Raw genomic sequence first — 25728 nt, forward strand, 5'->3', positions numbered from 1 at the left:
AAAAAGAATAGATATATAGACAGATAGATAGATATACATATAACTGAATCACTTTGCTGTACACCTGAAACTAACATAGCATTGTAAACTAACCATACTTCAATTTTAAAAAGTGGTTAAAAAATAATAATAATTGCCAAGTAAAGAACTTTACAGACTGGTTCCTGAAGCTCAACTCTGATCAACCCCGAAATCACACCTCTGTGACCTCAGGCAAATTACTTGGCTTCTCTGAACCTTTCTGCTCTGTATAATGGTCAGGCTTCATACCTGCCTCACAGGACGGCATGTGGAGTAAATTCAAACTTATTCCTCACCTTCAGAGAAGGTGTACAGTAACTGAGATTTAAACCAGAAGTTCAACAACAAAAATTTTTAAACAACAAAAACAGATCATTGAAAGTCCACACAAGATGAATTGCCAAATAACTGTAATAAGTGATGAACAACCCTAGGAGAGCGATTAACAGTGTGGGTTGAGTTGAGCCATCACTCACTCTACAAATACCAACTGCCAACCTGTTATAGTCAGGCATTCTGATAGGTGCTGGGGTTAGGAGAGTGAAATGGACAGTCCTTACCTTCAGGGCTTAATGAAACAAGCAAATTCAAATAAAAATCAACATTTTAAAATAAAATGAATAAAAATTCAAATAAAAATATATATCCAAAGGAAAAAGAGTTTTTCGGATGAATAATAAAAGGAATGGTGTCTCATGAAGCATGAAAACTACTGAATTTCCTTTTCATAAGCACATTTGGCAAGAACCCTGAGATCTTCTTTAAAGTGGTTTTGAAGATTCCTTTTCATGGTTTAACCAATCTCATAAACCCTCAAAAATAGGCAGAAAGTTTTTACAAAGGAAGCAGTTCCTTCCCGACTATAGTTTTGAATTTCTCTGAATTTCTGAATCATTTGCAAAAAGAGGTAAAAATGAAAGCAGAGAAGAAAAAAAGGAATGAAAGATTCTGGGAAAGAATACAAAAGAATATTTAGGAATTAGAAGAAAATGAAGGCATAAGTGGTATAATTCTGAAGTTCCTACATACTTAGGAACTCTGTTGAGAGGGTCACATATTATAGTAAAACAGTCTATTAAAACCTTGTTAATGTTTACCAAACATTAAAAATAAGGCACCTACCAATACAGAGACAACCAATAATTCAATATGCTGATATTTAAAACAAGGATAGAGAAAAAATTATGCAAAAGAGCAAAAAATGAGAAACGTAAGATTGTTCTGCTTTTCCAACACAAGTGCCAATAAAAGAACTTACCAACTTTTTCCCTGATGCTACTGTTTGCCTCCACCGTCAAAGATGCTTCATGCCTCCCAGAATAGAGCTGAAAGTCTGGGAAACAGTAGTTGGGGTCTTCCAGAATCTGGATGGGACTACTGGGGCTGTAACAGGCAGGAGGGGGACCTGGGGGCAGAAAGCAAAGTGCATATTAGTGCCAATGAAGTCCTCCTCTCCCTCTTTGCCGTGTGAGTCACACTAGCTGTTCTCCCACACACATTTCCACGGGCAGTGGCAGCTCTGTCTTTTCGATTCATAAAATTCCAAAGTTACTATTCAGAATCATCACAAGTCTAGCCACCCACCAAAATGACCCGTGAGGTCACAATAACAATTTTCAAGACACGCTGAGTGAAGGCAGGGACCCTTTCTCACAACCTACTTCCAAGGGCAGCAGCAGAAACACTGGCAGAAATCAAGTCCCCTGAGGAACTGGACAAGTCACCAAGTTTGGAAAGGTCAAGGTGGGGGACAGAAAGGAGAGAGGCAGGGAGGCCAGAAAAGGAAAACTAAAAGGGGAAGGGCAGCTGTCTCTTGGAATATATGAAAGATGCAGAGAGGGGTGGTCATTTTGCCAGACCACGTGTTAGCAAGGGCCTGTCCCAACCCAGGACAGAGCGCTCAGCCCCACTCTGAGGGTTCTGGAGCCTCGTGTGGCAGTGTGAGCCCGGGTCATGGGTTCTGGCCCTCTGCCCGGCACTGACCTTTTTCAGCTCCTCTGTATCTGCTTCACACTCAAAGAGGAGTGTGCTTCCTGTTTCAATTAAACGTGACACTGTGTTCAATTCTACAGTCACTGAACATGAGATACCACGACAGCAACACTGATCTGGCACCTACAACACCATGGGAATACTCAGCAGGATGGGTCTGGGCTGTCTTTCCTCTCTGCACTCGTTTCTTTGCATGGGCACCAAGTTGAAGGCTCTTTCTGGCAAAAGTAACTTAGTTTACTCTGGGGAAAGAGTCAGGCTATTTTTTTTTTTAATTAAAATCCTTGCCCCCAAGGATTCCTTAATATACGCAAATCAATCAATGTGATACACCATATTAACAAATTGAAGAGTAAAAACCATATGATCATCTCAATAGATGCAGAAACAGCTTTTGACAAAATTAAGCACCCATTTATGATAAAAACTCTACAGAAAGTGGGCATAGAGGGAACCTACCTCAACATAATAAAGGTCATATACGACACACCCACAGCAAACATCACTCTCAATGGTGAAAAACTGAAGCATTTCCTCTAAGATCAGGAATAAGACAAGGATGTCCACTCTCGCCACTATTATTCAACGTAGCTTTGGAAGTCCTAGCCATGGCAATCAGAGAAGAAAAAGAAATGAAAGGAATACAAATTGGAAAAGAAGAAGGAAAACTGTCACTGTTTGCAGATGACATGATACTATATATAGAGAATACTAAAGATGCCATCAGAAAACTACTAGAGCTAATCAATGAATTTGGTCAAGTTGCAGGATACAAAATTAATGCACAGAAATCTCTAGCATTCCTATACACTAACAATGAAAGATCAGAAAGAGAAATTAAGGAAACAATCCCATTCACCACTGCAACAAAAAGAATAAAATACCTAGGAATAAACCTACCTAAGGAGGTAAAAGACCTGTATGCAGAAAACTGTAAGACACTGATGAAAGAAATCAAAGAAGACACAAACAGATGGAGAGGTATACTATGTTCTTGGATTGGAAGAATCAATATTGTGAAAATGACTCTACTACCCAAAGCAAGCTATAGATTCAATGCAATCCCTATCAAATTACCAGTGGCATTTTTTTACGTAACTAGAACAAAAAATCTTAAAATTTGTATGGAGACACAAAAGACCCCGAATAGCTAAAGCAGTCTTGAGGGAAGAAAACGGAGCTGGAGGAATCAGACTTGCTGACTTCAGAGTACACTACAAAGCTACAGTAATCAAGGCAATATGGTACTGGCACAAAAACAGAAATATAGATCAAAGGAACAAGATAGAAAGCCCAGAGATAAACCCATGCACCTATGGTCAACTAATCTATGACAGAGGAAGCAAGGATATACAATGGAGAAAAGACAGTCTCTTCAATAAGTGGTGCTGGGAAAACTGGACAGCTACATGTAAAAGAATGAAAGTAGAACACTCCTTAACACCATACACAAAAATAAGCTCAAAATGGATTAGAGACCTAAATGTAAGGCCAGACACTATAAACCTCTTAGAGGAAAACAGGAAGAACACTCTTTGACGTAAATCACAGCAACATCTTTTTTGATCCACCTCCGAGAGTAATGGAAACAAAAACACAAATAAACAAATGGGACCTAATGAAACTTCAAAGCTTTTGCAAAGCAAAGGAAACTACAAACAAGACAAAAAGCAACCCTCAGAATTGGGAGAAAATATTTGCAAATGAATTAACCGACAAAGGATTAATCTGCAAAATATATAAACAGCTCATGAAGCTCAATATTAAAAAAACAAACAACCCAATCCAAAAATGGGCAGAAGACTTAATCAGACATTTCACCAAAGAAGATATACAGATGGCTAAGAAGCACATGAAAAGCTGCTCAACATCACTACTTATTAGAGAAATGCAAATCAAAACTACAATGAGGTATCACCTCACACCAGTTAGAATGGGCATCATCAGAAAATCTACAAACAACAAATGCTGGAGAGGGTGTGGAGAAAATGGAACCCTCTTGCACTGCTGGTGGGAATGTAATTCAGCCACTATGGAGAACAGTATGGAGGTTCCTTAAAAAACTAAAAATAGAATTACCATATGACCCAGCAATCCCACTACTGGGCATATACCCAGAGAAAACCATAATTCAAAACCACACATGCACACCAGTGTTCATTGCAGCACTATTTACAATAGCCAGGTCATGGAAGCAACCTAAATGCCCATCGACAGACGAATGGATAAAGAAGATGTGGTACATATATACAATGGAATATTACTCAGCCATAAAAAGGAACAAAATTGGGTCATTTGTAGAGACATGGATGGATCTAGAGACTGTCATACAGAGTGAAGTAAGTCAGAAAGAGAAAAACAAATATCGTATACTAATGCATATATGCGGAATCTAGAAAAATGGTACAGATGAACCGGTCTGCTGGGCAGAAATAGAGACACAGATGTAGAGAACAAACGTATGGACACCAAGGGGGGAAAGCAGCAGCGGGTGGGGCTGGTGGTGTGATGAATTGGGAGATTGGGATTGACATGTATACACTGATATGTATAAAATAGATAAGTAATAAGAAACTGCTCTATAAAAAAATAAATAAAACAAAATTCAAAAGTTCAAAAAAAACAAAAGGCCTTTTCTATTAAAAACTGTATATATATAGACATATATATAGACATATATACATGGTAGCTAAACATGAATATCAATTAGATTAGTTACAAATACAAGGAAAAACAATTTAGAGAGTTAACGGCTAAGGACATCTTAGTGCCTTTTCCGTTAACGTGTGACTATAATGGATCATTGTATAGTTTGCCCTGGTCTTCTCCTCGTCACGTGTAGAATTAATCCATATCAAAACTTTCTTGTACCCAAACCTGAAGGTTTGTCCAGAGCTGTCCAAAGTTTACCTCGACAGCTTCTCTTCCATCCTGGATATCCTTTCCCTAGCATTCTGGACAATGAACCCTCCCCTCTGATTCTCCACTGTTGGTGGAGATAAGATAGATGGTACAAAGCATGCCAAGAGACTTCACAGGGTGGCGCCACCTCATTGGGTCATCAGAATCCAAATTTTGCCAATTCATTAATTTACCATGAGAAACACAACCGCCAGAGGGAACAGTCTCTTATGCCCTCCAGGCCAGCTAGCACATTTACTGTTTTGACATTTCCACAAGAAGGCAAATTACAACTTGGAAGTTGCATGGTGAGCAAGGAATCCCAGTAAGGGAGGTAGATGCATGATCAAATGATGGATGCGACTAGGTAGACTTGTCTGATGCCTCCACATCCCTCAAAGGAATTTTCCCACCCAGACACCCAAACAGCACCCATTTCACGGTGGCAATTTACCCGAGTTGTAGACAAAGCTTTTAGGAAAAATATTATCTGAGATGCTTGTGTTACTGACTGTGGAACCCGAAAAGGAGTGGGCAATACCAAGCCTCAGAATTAAATCTGATTACTTTGGTCTATAGTTCCAACAGAAATTGTTTCAACATTTAGTCAACATGTGCCTGGTATGTTCTAAGTGCCAGGCGCCATGCTGGAGTGATAAACAAGACAAGAACTCTGCCGTCAGGAGTCTCAGAATTCATTAGGAAGCAGACATGTTGGCTGGCAGTTACGAGGCAGGGTAGCGTTGGCTGTAACAAAGGCTTGTTCTAGATACAGTGGGAGCTCAGGACAAAGGGCCTAACCCTGCCTAAAGGTCAAGAAAACCTGCACAGAGGCCAAGGAGCTTAAGCTGATCCTGCTTCAGTATCTGATTTTCACAAGGAAAGAAAATGCATTTTTATGATTATGTATTACCAATAATACAATCATATAGAGGACCGCTGTTAGTCTTATGGTACGTTTCTGTTTAATTTTATACATTAAGATTTGTACATACAAATTTGGAATCACACAGTGTCATGCTGCTGTCACTTAGCATGATAACATGAGTTGTTCTCCTGTGATGCAATAAAAATACATTAAAAAAAAAATCCTTGCCCCAGAGGTAATTCCATTAGAAGAAAGATCATGTTTTACAGCCATCACTTCAAACAGGTCATTTGCAATTTCTTGCTAGGATTGTTATCTACCCATTTCCCATAAGGCCCAAGCTAGTAGTAAGCAACTAATTATTCTAAGAGGCTGTAAGATGGAAATTTACTCAACTTCTTCCTGAGTTTCTCTACCTCAACCCACGAAATAATATTTGCGCGTGTGCTCACATGTATCGTAAGCATGTTCAGACTAGAGAGAAAAAGAGAAAAAAGATTTTGACAACCAGAATATTTATCTTACAATGTTAAAATAAATAATGTAGTTGTGACTTAGATCTTAAGGATGAATAAAAGCCGAGTGTGAATGACATACTATGTAAAGATCAGCCTAAAATGACAGTTCCAATGCCTGTGACGGTATCTGTCAGCGTTCTCTTTTTGGCCGACCGACAAAGGACTACCCTGGAAAGAAACTCAGCCCTTTCTGGGCCTCATCTTCTACATCTATAAATCTAAAAGTCAAGGCTAAAATTAGGAATCATCGATGGCCTGGATCCAAAGGCAAATCCTGGCCTGGCTTCTACTTCAGGCAGGTGGAAAATATTGGTGGAAAGTTGGAGAGACGCACAGAGCAACCTTGGCCACCTATTAGGATCACCTGGGGAACGCTGCCAATGCCAGTCCCCCAGTCTCACCCAGACCTAGTCAATCAGAATCCCTGGGACAGGGCCCAGGCATGTGTATTTTATAAGGCTCTTCATATGATTCCGATGTGCAACCACCGCCGAGAAGCCCTAAGCTAGATGGAGAACAGTGCACACAGGCAAAGAAACAAAAAACACAAACACACGTCTGCACCCTCCGCCTCTCTCCCACCAAATCAGAGCCAGGGAGGAGTTGAGGACCCAGACACCTGAGTAAAGAAAGTGTGACAGATACACATTACTATATATAAAATAGATAAACAACAAGGACCTACTGTGTAGCACAGGGAACTATATTCAATATCTTTTTTTTTTTTTTTTTTTTGCGGTACGCGGGCCTCTCACTGTTGTGACCTCTCCTGTTGCGGAGCACAGGCTCCGGACGCGCAGGCTCAGCGGCCATGGCTCACGGGCCCAGCCACTCCGCGGCATGTGGGATCTTCCCAGACCGGGGCACAAACCCGCATCCCCTGCATCGGCAGGCGGACTCTCAACCACTGCACCACCAGGGAAGCCCTATATTAAATATCTTACAATAACTTATAATGGAAAAGAATCTGAAAAAGAATATATATATATTTATATATATATTTATAAATATATATATATATATATATATATATAAACTGAATCACTTTACTGTACACCTGAAACTACACAACACTGTAAATCAACTATACTTCAATTCAATTAAAAAAAAAAGTGTGGTGTTCTCTTACGATCTGGATCAGGAATGGCATATGCCAACAGATTACAACTCTTTGGGCCAAACTGTGGCCTACCTAAGAATATACATGTGTATATGTATGGGTGTATAAAGGTGTGCGTAGGGAATGTGTGTATGCATAGGTACATGCTTTCAACATGGAGCCCAGTTAAGAACCCTGCACTAAGCCATTCCTATCATCACAACACTGGTATAAACTGCTTTTCCACACCTTATCCAACGGCCTGCCGAGTGAGAGTAGGCCCCAGGGCTCCAGGCCACAGGGCGCTATAGAGAGAGCAGAGCTGGAAGGAGGGGCCTAAGCTCAGAGGGTACCAGAGATGCGCCGCCTCTCACCATTTCTTCGGCAGGCCTCAGTATTAAGAAAGAACTAATGCTCTTCGTACGCGCACGCACACACACACACACACACCCCTATGCAGACTGAAGGACAGGATGCCCAACTCCATATGAACAGTCATCTAAGACTCAGTGGCCCACACACTGACTGAGAGTTCCGTTCCCACTCTGCCCCCTCTCCTTGGAAATGCAGAGAAGATGATCAGGACAGACCCTACGGACAGCCAGGCCCAGGAATCATCACTCCACTGGGCCAAGAGACAACCCAGTGAGCTATCCCAGCACTGCCACACCTGAAAGGAATCATTTCACTTCCAGCTCCCTCACCTGTAAGACAAGGTAAAATGATAATAACGTGTATCACAGGGTGGCACGACATTCCTGGGCTACACAGCAAAAATGCAAGAGAGACACCATCCGCCGTCCCATGTGCGCATCATCTTTCCCTTCCTGTTCTAGTGCAGGATCTTCGTTAGGAACTCTGGTAGCACGATTTGAGTCTGTTTTCTTATGTAAAAACATAGGGTATATAATCTAACCAACAGGGTCAAGGATCTCTGAAATCAGAAACTGGACATCAATACCTGTCATAAGCAGAAATTCGGTTTTCCTTGTTAGCAGGTCTCCAGCCCCGGGAGCAAGAATTGTGAGAAACCACAGGAGACGCCCGGACACCACCCCTACCCGGTGAGCGCTGCGAGGCCTGGCTGGGGCCCAGGGCCTAAGTGACAGTGAGTGACAGTGCAGGTTTTAGGGGAGTCCACGGCTGATCAAGGATTCAACTTCTATGTAATCTGTACATGGAGTTGCCTCTCAGGGTTTCCATGTAAGTTTCTCTTGACTTAGTAACTTGCAGTCACCTACTTTCAACCCAAACCTTCATCTAAGGACCATGGCTCACACAGCTTTAGTCTGCGTGGGGAAACTGGCAGAAGCAATAGAAAACCTGCCCAGGGTCTCCCTCTGGGCAGGGGGCGGGCAGCACCTCGGGCTCCTGCCTGAAGTAAAGCTAGACATTTGTTTGTGCTGTACTCGGCAGAGGGTGAAATTCTGCAATTTCAGTTTGAGGGTTCAACGTTTCTGCCTTATATTGATGATGACCCATTTCAACAAGAATAGTGCCTTTCTCTTTGCAAAAACTGCGTGTCATTTCTCAACAAGAATCCTTTGCTTCTCTCTCTAAGAGCATGACTACTTTTGGCTGGCTTCTGAAGCACTGAACACTTCCTTCCCATTATGGTTTTACTCTCTCACTTTCTTTGTAACTGTCCAGAGGCCTTTAGGTAACGTGACCCTGAACACGACTTTTTTCCCTCCCTCCATAGTAGGGATAACAAAGGCCTCGTTGTTGAAGGAAAAATGAATTAAGGTAAAAATGAAGTGAGTTTCCTGGGGGAGGCGAGAGGTACAACAAGAATCCTGGTCACCTGCTCAGCTGTTTCACCTTCACTGTAACTGATTCGTTCCCTAAGATCAGATCCGGAATCCATAAACAGACCAACATAAGAGGCTCAGGAGTCTCCTTCCGGTGTAAACATCAGAGGACATTCAAACCGTCACCCCACTATCGTCCTGCACTCACACAGCTGGGAGTCACCTGTCCTTAATTAAACTCCACTGCCAGCATGCCACTCCCTTGCACATAAACATATCGGCTACAGCTTCAAGTTCAAATTCTGTTCGGTTTTCAAGGCTGTCTACACTCGGCCCCCTCCTTTAGCTGTCAACAGTCCTGCTGGTCCCCTCAGCATCCCAGCATCCTGTGAACATGCCACCCTCATTCTCCAAGGCCCTGCTGGGAATGCCATCCTCTAGCTGCACACTCCCCTCCCCAAGTCCTCTAAAGTTTATCCCAATACATTTATGTCTTCAGGTTACCTCCCCTACAGTGGCCTGCCTTCCCCCAATGGCCACGGTAATTATGATCGAAAGCGCACAACTGAGCACTTAAACATCAACTGCCTAGTTTGCAGTAGTCACTTAATACAGGCTGGTGCATCCAACGATCCCACTTCTGGGCATATACCCAGACAAAACTCTAATTCGAAAAGATACACGCATCCCTATGTTCACAGCAGCACTATTCACAATAGCCAAGACATGGAAACAACCTAAATGGCCATCGACAGAGGGATGGATAAAGAAGATGTGGTACATATATACAATGGAATACTACTCAGCCATTAAGTAGATGCACATATCTAAAAAACAAAAACAAACTCACGGATATACAGAACAGACTAGTGGTTGTCAAGGGGAAGGGGCGATGTGGGAGGGAAGGACTGGGAGTTTGGGATTAGCAGATGCAAACTATTACATATAGGACGAATAAGCAAGGTCCTACTGTATAGCACAGGGAACTATATTCAATATCCTATGATAAATCATAATGGAAAAGAATATGAAAAAGAATATACATATGTATAACTGAGTCACTTTGCTATACAGCAAAAATTAAACACAACATAAATCAACTATACTTCAATAAATAAATAAATAAATATATATATATATATAAAAATATATATATATATATTTATATATATATATATATATATATATATATATGCTGGTGCCAGTGCCCTGGTGAAGCTTGAAGACAAGGCACCATATGGGTACTTGCTACTTTCTGTATAAGGTATATGATCCCTTACTACTTGCTGACGGATGGAGAACTTGGCATATCCTCTGAGATGATGTCACTACCAAGTTTAATGAGAGGGTCCCTTCAAAGCCAGTGTCTGAGAGTTCCCGACGATTCCCTGGCCCTCTCAGTTCTCTAAGATGAGGAAGCATTCGCTCTCCCCTTTGCAGCTGGCAGTGATGCTCTGGGGCCTTCACTCACTGCAAAAAAACTCCCAGGTGTCACTGCACCCAAGTGCAAGACTTTCTGCCAGCTCCATGTAAGCCAAAACCACCTAATGCCTTTAAAAACAATTCCACTGAGATTCCCTGGTGGCGCAGTGGTTGAGAGTCCGCCTGCAGGTGCAGGGGACACGGGTTCGTGCCCCGGTCCGGGAAGATCCCACATGCCGCGGAGCGGCTGGGCCCATGAGCCTGCGCGTCCGGAGCCTGTGCTCCGCAACGGGAGAGGCCACAACAGTGAGAGGCCCGCGCACGGCAAAAAAAAAAAAAAAAAAATTCCACTGTCGAGATTAGAATAACCTCCTCTAACCTTATAACAGAGATTTTAACCACAAGCAACAAAACAATTCTGTGGCTTCTACCTTCCTTTTCAAAGAGCTAAGGAATTGACTGAATGCGCCAGCGGCCTCAAAGTTAAATGTCAGCAACCGAGCCACGCCTTCGGATTCTGGCAGAACTGGAGGTTTCTCCGGGGAGGAGAATACTCTGCTCAGGGAGACAGATGCCCTTGAAACAATGTTTTTAAAGGGAGCGTGGAGACTCCACGACCAGTACCTGAAAAATAAGGGGTAGTCTGTTCACAAACCCTCATGTGAAGCCAAGCTCCCTCCCTAGGGTAGCCAAGTCACACTCTTGAACCTGAGACCTGAAGGAAGCAGACAGGTCCTGGCATCCCCCTCTATGAACGCCTGCACGCAGCACACACACTGAAAAAAGCAAACAGGGATCTCCAACACTAAACTGAAGGCAAACAGCTGAATACACCTTCTCACTCCCTTTCTCCCAAGTAACCATTATTTGAAACCCAAGATGCGGGGGAGTGGGGAGGAGGTGGGAGCCGGGGGGAGTGGGGAGGAGGTGGGAGCGGGGAAGATTTCTAAAATTCCCAGCCTCTACAGATATGGTCTTCCTGGGCATGGAACTTCAGTTTGAATCCCTGGAATAATCCATCCATTGTAGAAAACAAGAAAAATAAATACACCTATTTAATTTAGACGCTCTCAAAGTGGAATTTGTGATGAACACCTTTAAAGTTGTGTGAAGTTTAACTTTGTAATGCTTATTTAAAAATATCTCTGAGATAGTATCAGTGTGGACCAAACTACAGAAAGTATGCCTAACCTTTAAAGTAACAATTGAGTTCAACAGGGCCCTGTGATGTGAGCTATAAATAACAAAGAACCGAGTAAGACCACCCTTAGCCTTAGGATATTTTGATTCCATTCTGGAGACCACAGGCACACAACTATCCAAACTTCATCTCAGAGTGAGTGCTCTATTAAAGGGACACAAAGCTTTGGAGGCTCAGGAGTAATGATGATTGACAGAGGTGATTCGGAGCTAAAATAACAGGAGAAAGAGCCTCCTGAGCTGAAGTGGAAAAAAGGAGGAGGATGTTAATCTGCTTCAGGGTGAGGAGAGGGTGCTAGTGAGGAAAGATGAGCCCCAAAAGGTAAAGGTGAAGCATAGGGACTGAGTCACCAAAGTGTTTGGTCTCTTTAAGCAATGGAGAATTCATGGGTGCTTGGGTATAGGTAAGGAGGAGGATGAAGCTGTATCTGCAGACCCAGAATCCAGTATTTAGTTTTAAAAGACTATAGAGTTATCAGATGATCCACCAATCCCACTCCTGGGCATATATCCAGAGAAAACTCTCATTCGAAAAGATACAAGCACCCCAATGCTCATAGCAGCACTACTTAACAATAACCAAGACATGGAAGCAGCGTAAGTGTCCATCAACAGATGAATGGATAAAGAAGATGTGGTACATATATACAATGGAATACTACTCAGCCATAAAAAGGAACGAAATAATGCCATTTGCAGCAACATGGGTGGACCTAGAGATTATCATACTAAATGAAGTCGGAAAGAGAAAGGCAAATACCACACAACATCTAAACTATGATACAAATGAACAGAAGTAGAAAGGGGGTGGGGGACGGATAAATTAAGAGTCTGGGATTATCAGATACACACTACTATATATAAAATAGATAAACAATGAGGTCCTACTGTATAGTACAGGGAACTATATTCAATATCCTATAATAAACCATAATAGAAAAGAATATGAAAAAATATATGTACATACATGTATGTATAGCTGAGTCACTTTGCTGTACACCAGAAACTAACACAACATTGTAAATCAACTGTGCTTTAATAAAAATAAATAAATAAAAGCAGTAGCACATTATTTTTATAACACTACAGAAATGGAAAATAATTTAGAATTAGGTGGTTCAACTTTCAACTACTACCTATCATATCCCTGATAGTCAATCACCTCCAATTAAATACTAATAGTGTTGGAGAACCCTGAACTCACCGTGTGAGCCTTGGAAGCTGGGTCTACCTCCCATTACAGAAGCCAAAAGGTCCCCTCCCTGTTCTAGCAGTTAGGAGGACCGAGGCCCAGTCAACTGATATTCCAACCAAAGACTTTGAATCTTGAGGAAATGACACAAAAACAAAGGATGCTGATAAAGTATCTATGGTAACAGTACCCCCAGGAGTCCAGGAGCAACAGTGGTATCCATGGTAGCCGCCATCATCACAAGACAAGTAGCCTACCCCTGCCTGGGTTGCCGGTATATCTTCACCTAGGTTCCTGCTCATTTTCTGAGCCTTCCCGTTAATATGTGAGCTGCCCAATATACTTCCAATAAATTCTTCTTTTGCTTAAGTTAGCCAAAGTTACTTTGCACTGCTTACAGTCAAGGACTTCTGATAGACAAATATCATAGGTCTATATGTGGAATCTAAAAAAATTATACATATGAACTTATTTACAAAACAGAAATAGACTCACAGACATAGAAAACAAACTTACAGTTACCAAAGGGGGTGGGGGAGGGATAAATTAGGAGCTTGGGATTAAAATATATATACTACTATATATAAAATAGATAAACAACAAGGACCTACTGTATAGCACAGGGAACTATACTCAATATCTGGTAATAATCTATAATGGGAGAGAATGTAAAGAAATAATATATACATTTATGTATAACTGAATCACTTTGCTGTACACCTGAAACTAACACAACATTGTAAATCAACTATACTTCAATAAAATATTTTTTAAAAAGAACTTCTTATAGATACAGAGACTTACCTTACAAGAAAATTTAATTGTTCTGACCCCTATTCTAAGAACACAACACTGTATGGTAAGTACTACATGACTTAGCACAACCTGCCTTGAATTATAGCAACTCATGTCTATTGCTCCAAATACCCTTTGCACAAAACCTAGAGAAATACTTGCAGTTCCCCCAAAGTTTCCTCCATCTGGAGGGCCTTTCTCCCTATACGGAAAAAGGAAACTCTTACTTCGGCACACTCTAAATGCTAAAATATATACCCTGACTATCCAAATGTCTCTGGAAGCCCTCCTCTAGTGCCACTTCCTCCAGGAAGTCATCTACCCCTCCTCCCCCAATTTTGTATATGCCACTCACCTGCATTCCCATCACATTTCATGCATATTTATGCCGCAATATATTACATTGCCTGTGTATTTCATTTTTTTAGTTTTTTTTCTCTCCCCATTAACTTATAAGTTGATTAACAGCAAGGATCTTGCCTTATTCACCTCTTGTATCTCCAGTTTCCAGCAGGAATAAGATCAAAGTAAGTGCTCAGTACCTATTTATTGAATCAATGACCCATCTGCATATGTTCACAGTCCCTAGCAGTTTCTAGCACATAATAGGCACTCAATAAATACACATTAATGGAATTAAGATACATTTTAAGATAACCAATTACAAACATATTCTTAATTCTACAGAGCTTAACTCAAAGGCGAGTTGTCTCTTTCAATCTACTCAGGAGACCAAGGCTTGGTAAAAGCTAGTGGGGGAAAAAAAAAAAAAAAGGGAGAAAGCCATCTAGTGCTAAAACAGGCTAATTACAAGCATGCTGTGATCCAAATCCTGCAGGGGCTTTGTACATGTTAGAGGTAACAACATCACAGGGATTTTGTAGCTTAAACACAAATTCACATTTAGAGAAAGGGGCTCTTTGGTCCCGCTCAACACCCACAGCAGGTCCCAGAGCCCTGGGACTGTGTGCCAAATACAGCCCTTGGTTTCTGCTTCCTCACATGTCTGAGAGCGGGTGCAGTCGGGAGACCTCTAAGTGTGTCCACTCATGCACCGTTAAAAAGATAAATAAACAAAAGGAGTCATTGCAGTCCCACCACCCAGAGTCACAGGGAGTATACAATGAGAACGTCCATGGTAAAAGGACCCCATCTACCAAGAGGAAATCATTTTTTAAATGTCGGTTTTACTATCACATCCAAAGGCTACATAAATATCTTGACTCAAGTACACATAATTATCACAATTCATATTTCATGTTGATGTATCTGGTGTTTAACTTAGCTAAAACTAAAAGTACCTGGACTTCAGAGATTCCTTTCCTCAGGTAAGTTTTTTCTTTTAAACCACTTTATTAAGGTATGATTAACACATAAAAAGCTGTACATATTTAATGTATACAGCTCGATGAGTTTGGGGATAAGCATACACCATAAAACCATCACCACCATCAAGGTCACAGACATACCCATCACGACCCAAAGTTTTCTCCCACCCCCTCTATTATTTGTATGTGTATGTGTGTGTGTGTGTGTGTGGTAAGATCTTAATCTATCCTCTTAGCAAATTTTCAGTATGCAATACAGTACTGTTAGCTCTAGGCACTGTGCTGTATAATAGATGGCTAGACCTTATTTACTTGGATCAGTTTTAATAAATAAGCCTTATATTAATTTAATAACTGAAATTTAAATCATCTTTAAACATACCCTATTTGTTTATACTTATCTCAGGACCACAGAGGGATTCTTTTGGGTGCCCTGCTTCACATTTTGTTCCCAGTGAGGAAAACAAATTATTACTAGCAGGTAAGCTCCATTGCTCAAACGTGTTTCTATCACTGTTTGCAGACAGTAAGTACTTAATGTTTTGGGAACAAAGGAAAACAAACAGGATGAAGAGCCTTAAAATAAACCCCAAGACTTAAAGTGACAACATGAATGCACAGCTGTGCTCCTCAAAGCTCCCTCTCACCCCCACTGCAGAGAGAGGAACAGTTCAGACACGAGGATCTTAGGACCCTCCAGCCTTCCGGATCCTAAGAGCGTGCTGTCGCAGCTTAGTGACACCGAGAGGTCTGCCAGGCGGCAGCGTTTCACAGGGACTGGGACTCTGGAGAGGCAAGTACATTTCTTCTTATCACTCCCGCCCACCCCATAAGTCAGTATTGGCTCATGGATGAACTACATAATTTAAAGCAACGAATATTCCCCAAGAAATTAAACGTCCCTTTAGTAAGAAGAGTATAATCAATAATAGCAATTTACTGAGGGCCTATTAAGTGCAGGGATGATATAAAAATTATTGTATTTAATTATCACCCTATTCCCATTGTACAGACAGGGATACCAGACTCACGGTGGTAAAGTCACGTCCAGAGTCACAAAACTAGCCAGGAGCACAGCTCCTAAGCCCTTCCAACAGCAAAGCTCTTTTTACTATGCTATTCTGCCATCCAAAGATCCCCCAATCATGCACACTTAATTTTTTTAATTGAAGTATAGTTGGACATAGTTGAAGATGGACAATATTATATAAGTTATAGGTATACAATACAGTGATTCACAATTTGTAAAGGTTATACTTCATTTATAGTTATTATAAAATATTGGCTATATTCCAGGTGTTGTACAATATAACCTTGTACCTTATTTTATACCTAATAGTTTGTACCTCTTAATCCTCTCCCCCCTCCCCTCTCCCCACTGGTAACCACTAGTTTGTTCTCTATATCTGTTGAGTCTGTTTCTTTTTTGTTATATTCACCAGTTTGTTGTATTTTTTAGATTCCACATGTAAGCAATATCATACAGTGTTTGTCATTGTCTGACTTATTTCACTTAGCGTAATACCCTCCAAGTCCATCCATGTTGCTGCAAATGGCAAAACTGCATTCTTTTTTACGGCTGAGTAGTATTCCATTGTGTGTGTCTGTAGATACATATTTACCACATCTTCTTTATCCACTCATCTGTTGATGGACACTGGGTTGCTTCCATATCTTGGCAATTGTAAATAATGCTGTTACAAACACTGGGGTGCATGTATCTTTTTGAATTAGTAATTTTGTTTTTTTCAGATATATACCCAGGAGCGGGATTGCAGTACACACTTAATTCTAAGTCCTCTTTTCCTGCCTAATTTCTTATATTAATATTAGAGGAGTTTTAATGAAATGTCCTTGCTTGTGGATAATGGGGAAAGGCTCTGGGAAAGTTTCCTTCCCTCCATACATGCCTGCATAAATGCCAGTATATATGAGACAGATTTGTGTTATTTCTTATAAAAGCTTAGAGTAATAAGAACACACCACCTGCCAATCACCAGGACACCAAGGCAGCTGATGAAACCAACCTTTCCATCCCTTCCATTTGGCCACGTATTATTTTCATGATGGCGTCTCCACTTTAACAGTGAATCCTAAACCCGTGGTGTGTCAAAGTTACTCATGGGTCATGTTAAAATGTCACCTCCAAGCCCCCATGTCAGACCTGTAACATCGGGATCACCACAAGTACGGACCAGAAAGGAAGTTTTTGGCTATGCCTCCCAGCTGATTTGAATGCAGAGTCAGGTTTGGGAAGCTTGTACTTCTCTGCCATATAAGATCTTATACAACACATGAACTGAAAAGTTGTGGTCAACTGAAACTTTATAAATCAATCACATTTTAAGCCAAAACCTGTTAGATCTGAAGATTCCAAACAATGATGAACAATTAAAGGAGACAACTTTTCCTAAAACCAACCAGCCAACCAATCTGCATTGACTCCTTTAAAGTGAAAAATCCTTTGCATAAATGTGTTACTTTTTAATAAATTCAGACTTGAAGTCAATAGTTTTAGTGCCCTATATTTCATAATAGCTAACCCAAATGACTGGTAAGGGAATATGACTATTTCAGCTACATCTGAAATATTGTTATAAAGATACAATAGAAAAGTGATCATACAAAAAAATACATCCAATTCAGCATGATGAGAAAAAGCCTGGGGAACTGCCTACCATAGTATATGATAAATACTTCTAAATCTGAAGCTGAGAAATCACAGGGCCAACTATGCCAGCAAGTCATGTAAAACAAGCAGCTATCTAATTATAGGGAAGGAAGGCAAAGAAAGTAACATTACTGAGCACGACATGATACACAAACATTATCTCAGATAATTCTCACATCTCTGAGAATTAGGTTTCATTATCTCCTTTTTTCCTAAACAAAAAGCAGGAATGTCATGCTCTGGGTCACACAAAAATAAACAAATGGGACCTAATTAAACTTAAAAGCTTTTGCTCGGCAAAGCAAACCATAAACAAAACTAAAAGATACCCCACAGAATGGGAGAAAATATTTGCAAACAAAGCAACCAACAAGGGATTAATCTCCAAAATATACAAACAGTTCATGCAGCTCAATATCGAAACAACAAAAAACCCAATCAAAAAATGGGCAGAAGATATAAATAGACACTTCTACAAAGAAGACATAAGGATGACCAAAAAGCACATGAAAAGATGCTCGTCATCACTAATTATTAGAGAAATGCAAATCAAAACTACAATGAGGTATCACCTCACACTGGTCCGAATGGCCATCATCAAAAAAATCTACAAACAGTAAATGCTGGAGAGGGTGTGGAGAAAAGGGAGCCCTCCTACACTGTTGATGGGAATGTAAATTGGTACAGCCAATATAGAGAACAGTATGGAGGTTCCCTAATAAACTAAAAATAGAGCTACCATATGATTCAGCAATCCCACTACTGGGCATATATCTGGAGAAAACCATAATTTGAAAAGATACATGCACCCCAGTGTTCATTGCAGCACTATTTACAATCGCCAAGACATGGAAGCAACCTAAATACCCATCAACAGATGAATGGATAAAGAAATGTGGTATACATATACAATGGAGTACTACTCAGCCATAAAAAAGAATGAAATGATGCCCTTTGCAGCAACATGGATGGACCTAGAAGTAAGTCATACTAAATGAAGTAAGTCACACAGAGAAAGACAAATATCATCTGATAACACTTACATGTAGAATCTAAAAAAAGTGATATGAATGAACTTATTTATAAAACAGAAACAGACTCACAGACATGGAAAACAAACTTATGGTTACCAAAGAGGAAAGGTGGAGGGGAGGGATAAATTAGGAGATTGGAAGTAGCATATACACACTACTACATATAAAATAGATAAACAACAAGGACTTACTGTATAGCACAGGGAACTATTTCAATACCTTGTAATAACCTATATGGGAAAAGAATCTGAAAAAGAATATATATATTATATATACACATATATATAATACATAGACATATAACTGAATCACTTTGCTATACACTGAAACTAACACAACATTATAAATCAACTATATTCCAATAAAAATTAAGTAAATTTAAAAACAAACCTTTTCTTGGCTATTCCTCTATATTCTATTACGTTAAAGTCTACTGGTCCATCTTTCACTTTGAAGGGACTTTTCTTTACCAGTGCAGGATTTCCTAACATCATACATTGGTCATTGGGAAAATAATGGTTCACCGAACTATGCAAAATCTTCCATACATGGAAATATTTCAAGTAAGCAATATCAACAAAATTGACAAAATCACATTTGTTATGACAACACAGATCGCAACCATCAAAGTCTTTTATGTATTAGGAAGTTGTCAAGCTCATGGTGGCAAATCCAAGTTTTCCAAGATTCTAATTTTCACTTGAAAGCTTGAGTCTTATCATTGGTAACAAATACTGTGCATTGATTTTCTTGACGTAACAGTCACCCTTTATTCACTTTTGAGAAAACAGCTATTAAATATCTAACTCAGAATAACCATAGTTTGTCGATTGTTCTTTCAACTAAAACTGAGAAAAGCTGCTATTAAGGTCACGATTCAAGTGCTTGTCACACAAGGGCTCCTCCTGAGTTTGCTGCAGCAGCACTTTATGTGTACTTCCCACTTCGTCACACAAGACACTAAACAGATGTACTTGAGGTCGGAGATTTAACAGAATTGATCATCTGTGCTGCTTCAACAAGAACATTCTTAAGTGAAACGGGCTTTTTATATGGTGTGCTGGTGAGAAGCAGCCTGACTTCTAGTACAGTCGGGGGCCACTGCCTTGATTCATGTGGGCCCACCTGCAGTTTTACCCACTTTTGCTTTTGGACCATCAGTACAAACGTCAATATGGTGAAAAAGGCGCATGTCTTGGTATTACTAAGAAGATAACTTTTAGGTCTCAGAAACCCCCAGGGTTCCACAAGCCACACTTTGAGAAACACTGTTTTTTGTTCTATAGCCTTTTCCGGCAAAAAATGTGAAACTTAAGGAGAATTTTAAGATGAAAAATGTTGCAAACCAGTCATACTTGAAAATGATTTACCTCCCTGCCCAGGCAAAGGAAGATGCCCACAGCCCCATAAGCTGGTGAGACATACAGAGAAGACGTACAGAGGCCCTTTGATGCAAAGCGCTGCTGGAACTCTGTCAGAAGAAAGATCCTGTTGATTACAGAAAATGCATCTGAAGAGAGAGAGCAGCCCCTCTAGAAAACACCTGCATAGGAATGCATCTTCTTGCCCTTGAGGAATTCTTATAAAAGGGAATAAAAATCAACAATGACATTTGATGGGCAAAAAGCCTCTGTGAGATTGCTATTAGGAGGTGGGGAGAAAAGAAACTGTAATAACTTGCCTGGTAGGAAGTCAGGCAATCTTTGGACAAAGGGAAGGATGTTAAGACATGATGACTGAAGAGAAAAGAGAATGATGCTGTCAAGCCAAAAGACTTGAGTATTAGAAAGATTTAAAGAATAAAAACGACAGAGGAGAAAATACCCACTGAATGGAAAGGAAGGATGTGCCGTGCTTTTTGTTCTGTCTTGACAAATCTGTTTCTTAAACAATGTAAGAATCCAGGCTCTACCATTTATTAGCTATGTGAGCTGGAGCAAATGAGTTAACTTCTTGGTGCCCATTACCTTACCAAGAAATGGGGATAATAGGACCTACTACATAGGACTGTTAACAAAGCTTAACTGAGACAATGGCAAGGACTATGAGCAGTGTTCCAGCACACAGTAAGTGCTCAATACATTTTAGCTTCTTTTGATGAGAATGGGGAAACGGAACAAGAATCAAGGCTGTTGGATGGACCTAGAGATTATCATACTAAGTGAAGTAAATCAGAAAGAGAAAGACAAATACCATATGATATCACTTATGTGTGGAATTAAAATATGACACAAATGACCTTATTTACGAAACAGAAACAGACTCACGGACATAGAGAACAGACTTGTGGTTGCCAAGGGGGAGATGCGGGAAGGCTGGAGTGGGAGTTCGGGATTAGCAGATGCAAACTATTATACACAGAATGGACAAACAACAAGGTCCTACTGTATAGCACAGGGAACTATAGTCACTATCCTGTAATAAACCATAATGGGAAAGAATATAAAAAATTTTTTAATTAAAAAATAAAATAAAAGCAAAACAACAAAAGAAAGAATCATCACCGCAAACTTCACTTTCAAGAGAGGATCCAACCGGTGAGCTTTTTAGGAACAGCAGCAAGATGCTCGAGCAAACCAGAGGTGAAGGCTTTTAGAGTGGTTTAGCTCAGACTATTCAGCTGACTGACAAACAAGACTAAAAGTACACTTTCAATTTTCCAAGAATTTGGAATAAGGGACATCTTACAACACACAATTCCTCAGAAAATCAGCATAATGTTGTGGTCCTACTATCAAAAACCAAAATGAAAGGATACACGGTGTCATCCAAAAGCTCTCCAAAACTCCTAACCTGTCTGGCCACCCTGGCACACAGGAGCCTAGGTGGACCTGGAGAAGGTGTCAGGAACCAGAATCTAACCTGAACACTGTCAGCTGCTCCGGAGGCTCCACCTTCACACAGAAGGACAATAGGGTAGTTATTTGGAGTCGGGGTGGAGGGGGGGGAGGCAGATTTGTCCTTTGTACTGAGAATTACAAATAATTCAAAAAACCCTCCTCCCCTTGTCACCTGTGTTCCATGACTTTTCTTTCAATCCACCGGTGGTATAACAGGATGGAGGTCAAGGTGTGAACTCCAAATCTCTTCTCTGCATCTCCTGCAGTGAGTCCATCCCTTTCACTGTCAATGGAGGAAAAAACTGACCGTTTACTACCTATGATCCTGAAAGCCTAGTCCCTCAGGATCATGACACAGGTGGCAACTAAAAGCCTATTTTCATCCCCAAGCAGTAAGTCTTATAACTGGCCAATAAAATGAAAAATCAAAGAATAAAAATGGCTGACCTCGCTTCAAGATGTATAACGTATCAGTTGACTACAAAGACCCACTAGAACATTTCCTCTAATGCCCAGTGCAACAAGGAACTGACTAATTCCTCCAAGTCAAGGGTTTCAAAACTGATTTACAATAATTTCTCTGAAAAAAAGGCCTGAATCAATATGACCAGAACATAATGTAACATTTCTGGAGATCTGAATCTCAGGTCTGAATCGACACAAAGGTCATCAACGTGAGCAGATTTCACTGCTATATTGATGAGGCTTACGTTTAGTTCAGTGGAGAGTTCTAGGTGATAACCAGAATTAAGAGCCTGAGGGTTGTTTTCTGCTTAACTTCTTAAATGGATGAGCAAACAACAGATCACAGATTCCTAAATCCTTTTTCTATATGATGAAATAAGGCAGATTTTGCAAACAATGATGTGTAACTAGCACTAATCTTCCACTGGTCTTCCCAGATAGAACAACTCACTCAAATCAAAGAGAAAATTGAAAGGTGAATGTAGACATAACCCGTGCTGCCGCCATAGAACGTCTCATGTGACTCCCTGACACATGCCCCACCTGGTGGTTTTCCAAGGGCTCCCCTCCCTCATCTGGGAGAACCTACTGACTCTGATCTGGTCCTTGTCGGTCACGATTCCAGCCACCTGAGCTTCCGGCCAGTCCTCCAGGGCTCCATGTCCCTTTTCAACAAATGGCATTCTTCAGGTCTAAGACCTGCACTCTTCCTACCCACTTCTAGTTCTCAGACTGGCTGTCACTTTCTCCAGGGAGACCAAAAATGACAAACCCAGGATCATGATTTTTAAATTATGACTTAAAATATGATTATGATTTTTTAAAGGGGGAAGGCAGGAAAAAAGAAAGAGAAAAGAAATTTTTGAAAAGCAAAACTAAAAGACCAGGACAATACTGATTTAGCCACCCTATCAGACTCAGAAAGCAGCTGATTTATGTGAAGGTTCTGAGCTATCTTTGGATCAATCCTCTAAGAGCAGTTCTTAGTGAAAAAGAGCTGAAGCAAAAGGCCATGGAGGTCTTTAAGGCTGCAAGTTAAGTCAAGGGCATTAGAAGGCTACAGACAGCCAATGAAAAGAAGTCTGCCAATTCGAACGCTTTTTCAAACAAGATGACTTTTTCAGAACTCGATCCAGAGCGTATTCTATCACTGAACTGCTCTGCAGTGCTGATGACTCTGGTCTGTTCTGTGGGCGCTGACCAACTTCCACCTAGCAAGTGTCCAGGGCTCTCACAGTCCAAATCTTTAAGAAATGGGAAACGTCATCAGCATAGGGCTTTCCAGTGTATCACCGAGTACCTCTTGCACATAGAACATGTATGTGAATTTTTACACTAATTCTATCATCATTTTGCACCCTCAGTTACTACCTATTTTAGTTACTATCCTATTTCAACAAGGAGTAGGAAAGCATCCTCTTGGAAGGTAACTGTGGTGCTTATATCTAAAAAATGAGACTCACTGTCCACAAATATTTGTATTATCTATATACCCTTCTCCCCCCACCCTCAATTCAAACAACACATCACGTTAATTGATGTTTATAATGATGATTCTGAACGATCAAGAAGAAGTTACACAAGGCAAGAGCTGAGGAAGTGGAGGGGCGGAGTTGGGGTGGGAATCAATCTTGCAGAAAAACTGCCACATTTACCTTTAACTACACAGAAAATTCACATCTTCAGAACAATACATTCTCTAGGTGGTCCAAATGCTGAGGATTTACTGTGTGCTCAACTGTTAATACTTTATCTTAATATTGGCGACATGATTCTTATGATGACTTTAGCAGTTTAATACACGTCTGCAAATTCCTTGACACTCCTGTAGAAAGATGAGCTCCCCTTCCCTTGGATTTTGGTAAGCTTTTAAGTGCACTGCCCAATAAAGAACGACAGAAGTGACTCTAGGTGACTTCCAAGATCAGACCATAAAAGGCAGGGTAGTTTCTATCTTGTTTGCTGGGATACTCACATCTGGAGCTCTGAGCCACCCCGCAAGAATTCTGACTAGCCTGATGCTGTGAGGAAAGGCCACTTGAAGGGGCTCCAGTCTGCAGACCTAGCCTTCAAGTGCATCCCAGCCCTGACGCCAGACAGGTGAATGAAGGAGCCTCCAGATAACCCAATCCCAAACCATCCAGTCACCCCCCAGCCTCCTCCCAGCACACTGGAGCAGAAACAAAACACCTCATCCCCGTCTCAAGTCCAGATCCACAGAATCTGGACGCAGAATAAATGAGTGTTTGAAGCCAGTAGGATGAGGCAATTTGTTGCACAGCAATGGAACACGGGTGATAACTAACACATGACTCTTTTAATGTGTCAGATATTGTTCCTAGCACTTTACGTATTTTAACTCACATAATACACATAAATTCTTACAATGATCTTTTGAGGTCGGTGTTACTATTATCCCTATTTAACATATGAGGAAACTACTGAACAGAGAGGTTAAGTAATTTGCCCAAGATGACAAAGCCAGTGAGAGGCACCGGTGGGAAGTGACTCCAGGTTTCCAGCTCTGGAGTCTTAACCATTCAGCTCCACAGATGAACACATCACAACTGGCCCATTAGGCCCACCTCCCATCATCTCTACTGAGTGTCCTCCACTAAGTCACACTCACACATCTAGTAATTTCCTGGTTGCATCTGTGTCCTCCATATACCCTCCCAAGTTCCCTGGCAGGGAACTCTTCCATGCTTCTAGAAGTCACGATATCTGTCATTTCAACACGCTTCCTCTTACGCAGTCCACAGTGAAGACAGAATACTTGAAAGGCAGTTATTAATCGTTTCTTGGCCTTCGTTTCTCAGAGTGGAATAAACCAGTTCATTTGCCTTCTGTTTTCTAACATTACATTCCTTTTAGAATATAAATTCCATAGGTGCAAAGGACATACACCCCACACCGAGTTCAGTTCCACGCACGTGAGAGACCTCAAATGTCAAATGGAGGAACTATATCCTTTTACTGTATCCTCACCAAATTCTCCACCTCAGTATTGACTTGCACAGTCCAGAGTTAGTAAATCAACAGATTTTTATTGAGCGGTGAGAGCTTCTGTATCCAAAATTTTGCCTAATTTATATTCTGTCCCCAAATAAGAAATGTCATGCTCCCCAAATGTTCAACATGTACCATCCTAAGAGAAGTTGAAACTAATTCAGAGTAGTTTCAATTAGAATATTTGTGATTTCTGCCTAACTACTAAATTTAATCCTACAAAAGCTGTTCACTTTATGAGCAAACTTAATTATACAGAGCCCATTTTATGGTCCTAGACTACAGTGTGATCTTGGACAGTTAACAAATGCCATTAAAATATAAATATTTGTATTTCTTTCCATTATTTTCCACTCCATATTCCTGGAATTTATTTTGGAGAAAGTTGAAGGTAAGTAACTTCAGAATTTGGGGAAATTTTAGCTCTAAACTCAGGACCAAGATAATCCCTATTTCGGAGTAGACCTTTTCAGATATACCCTTTCCTTTTTTTGGATGAGTATTTTACAGGAGCAAATCTAAAAGTTAGCTAAAGTGAATTTATTCACCACTTTTCATGCTGCCACGCATTTTGGACCTACCAGGCCAGTCACCACCATGGGGAAGGGTGAGTGTGACAGGA

The 25728-nt window shown here is 40.7% G+C and overlaps 1 protein-coding gene across 2 annotated transcripts in view; it reads right to left on the reverse strand.

The window, feature by feature from the left end:
- Positions 1-25728, reverse strand: part of AMOTL1 (angiomotin like 1) — a 103430-nt gene that overhangs the window by 67460 nt on the left and 10242 nt on the right. Inside the window, exon 2 of one of the 2 annotated variants that reach the window (XM_082845208.1) lies at positions 1280-1426. The exons of the other annotated variant lie outside the window; for it this stretch is intronic. Within the exon in view, the coding sequence (XP_082701334.1) occupies positions 1280-1426 (147 nt within the window). The remainder of the gene's footprint in view (positions 1-1279; positions 1427-25728) is intronic. 2 annotated transcript variants of the gene reach the window in all.

Source organism: Leucopleurus acutus, assembly GCF_964270905.1.
Source record: "Leucopleurus acutus genome assembly, chromosome: 8".
Lineage (NCBI taxonomy): Eukaryota > Metazoa > Chordata > Mammalia > Artiodactyla > Delphinidae > Leucopleurus > Leucopleurus acutus.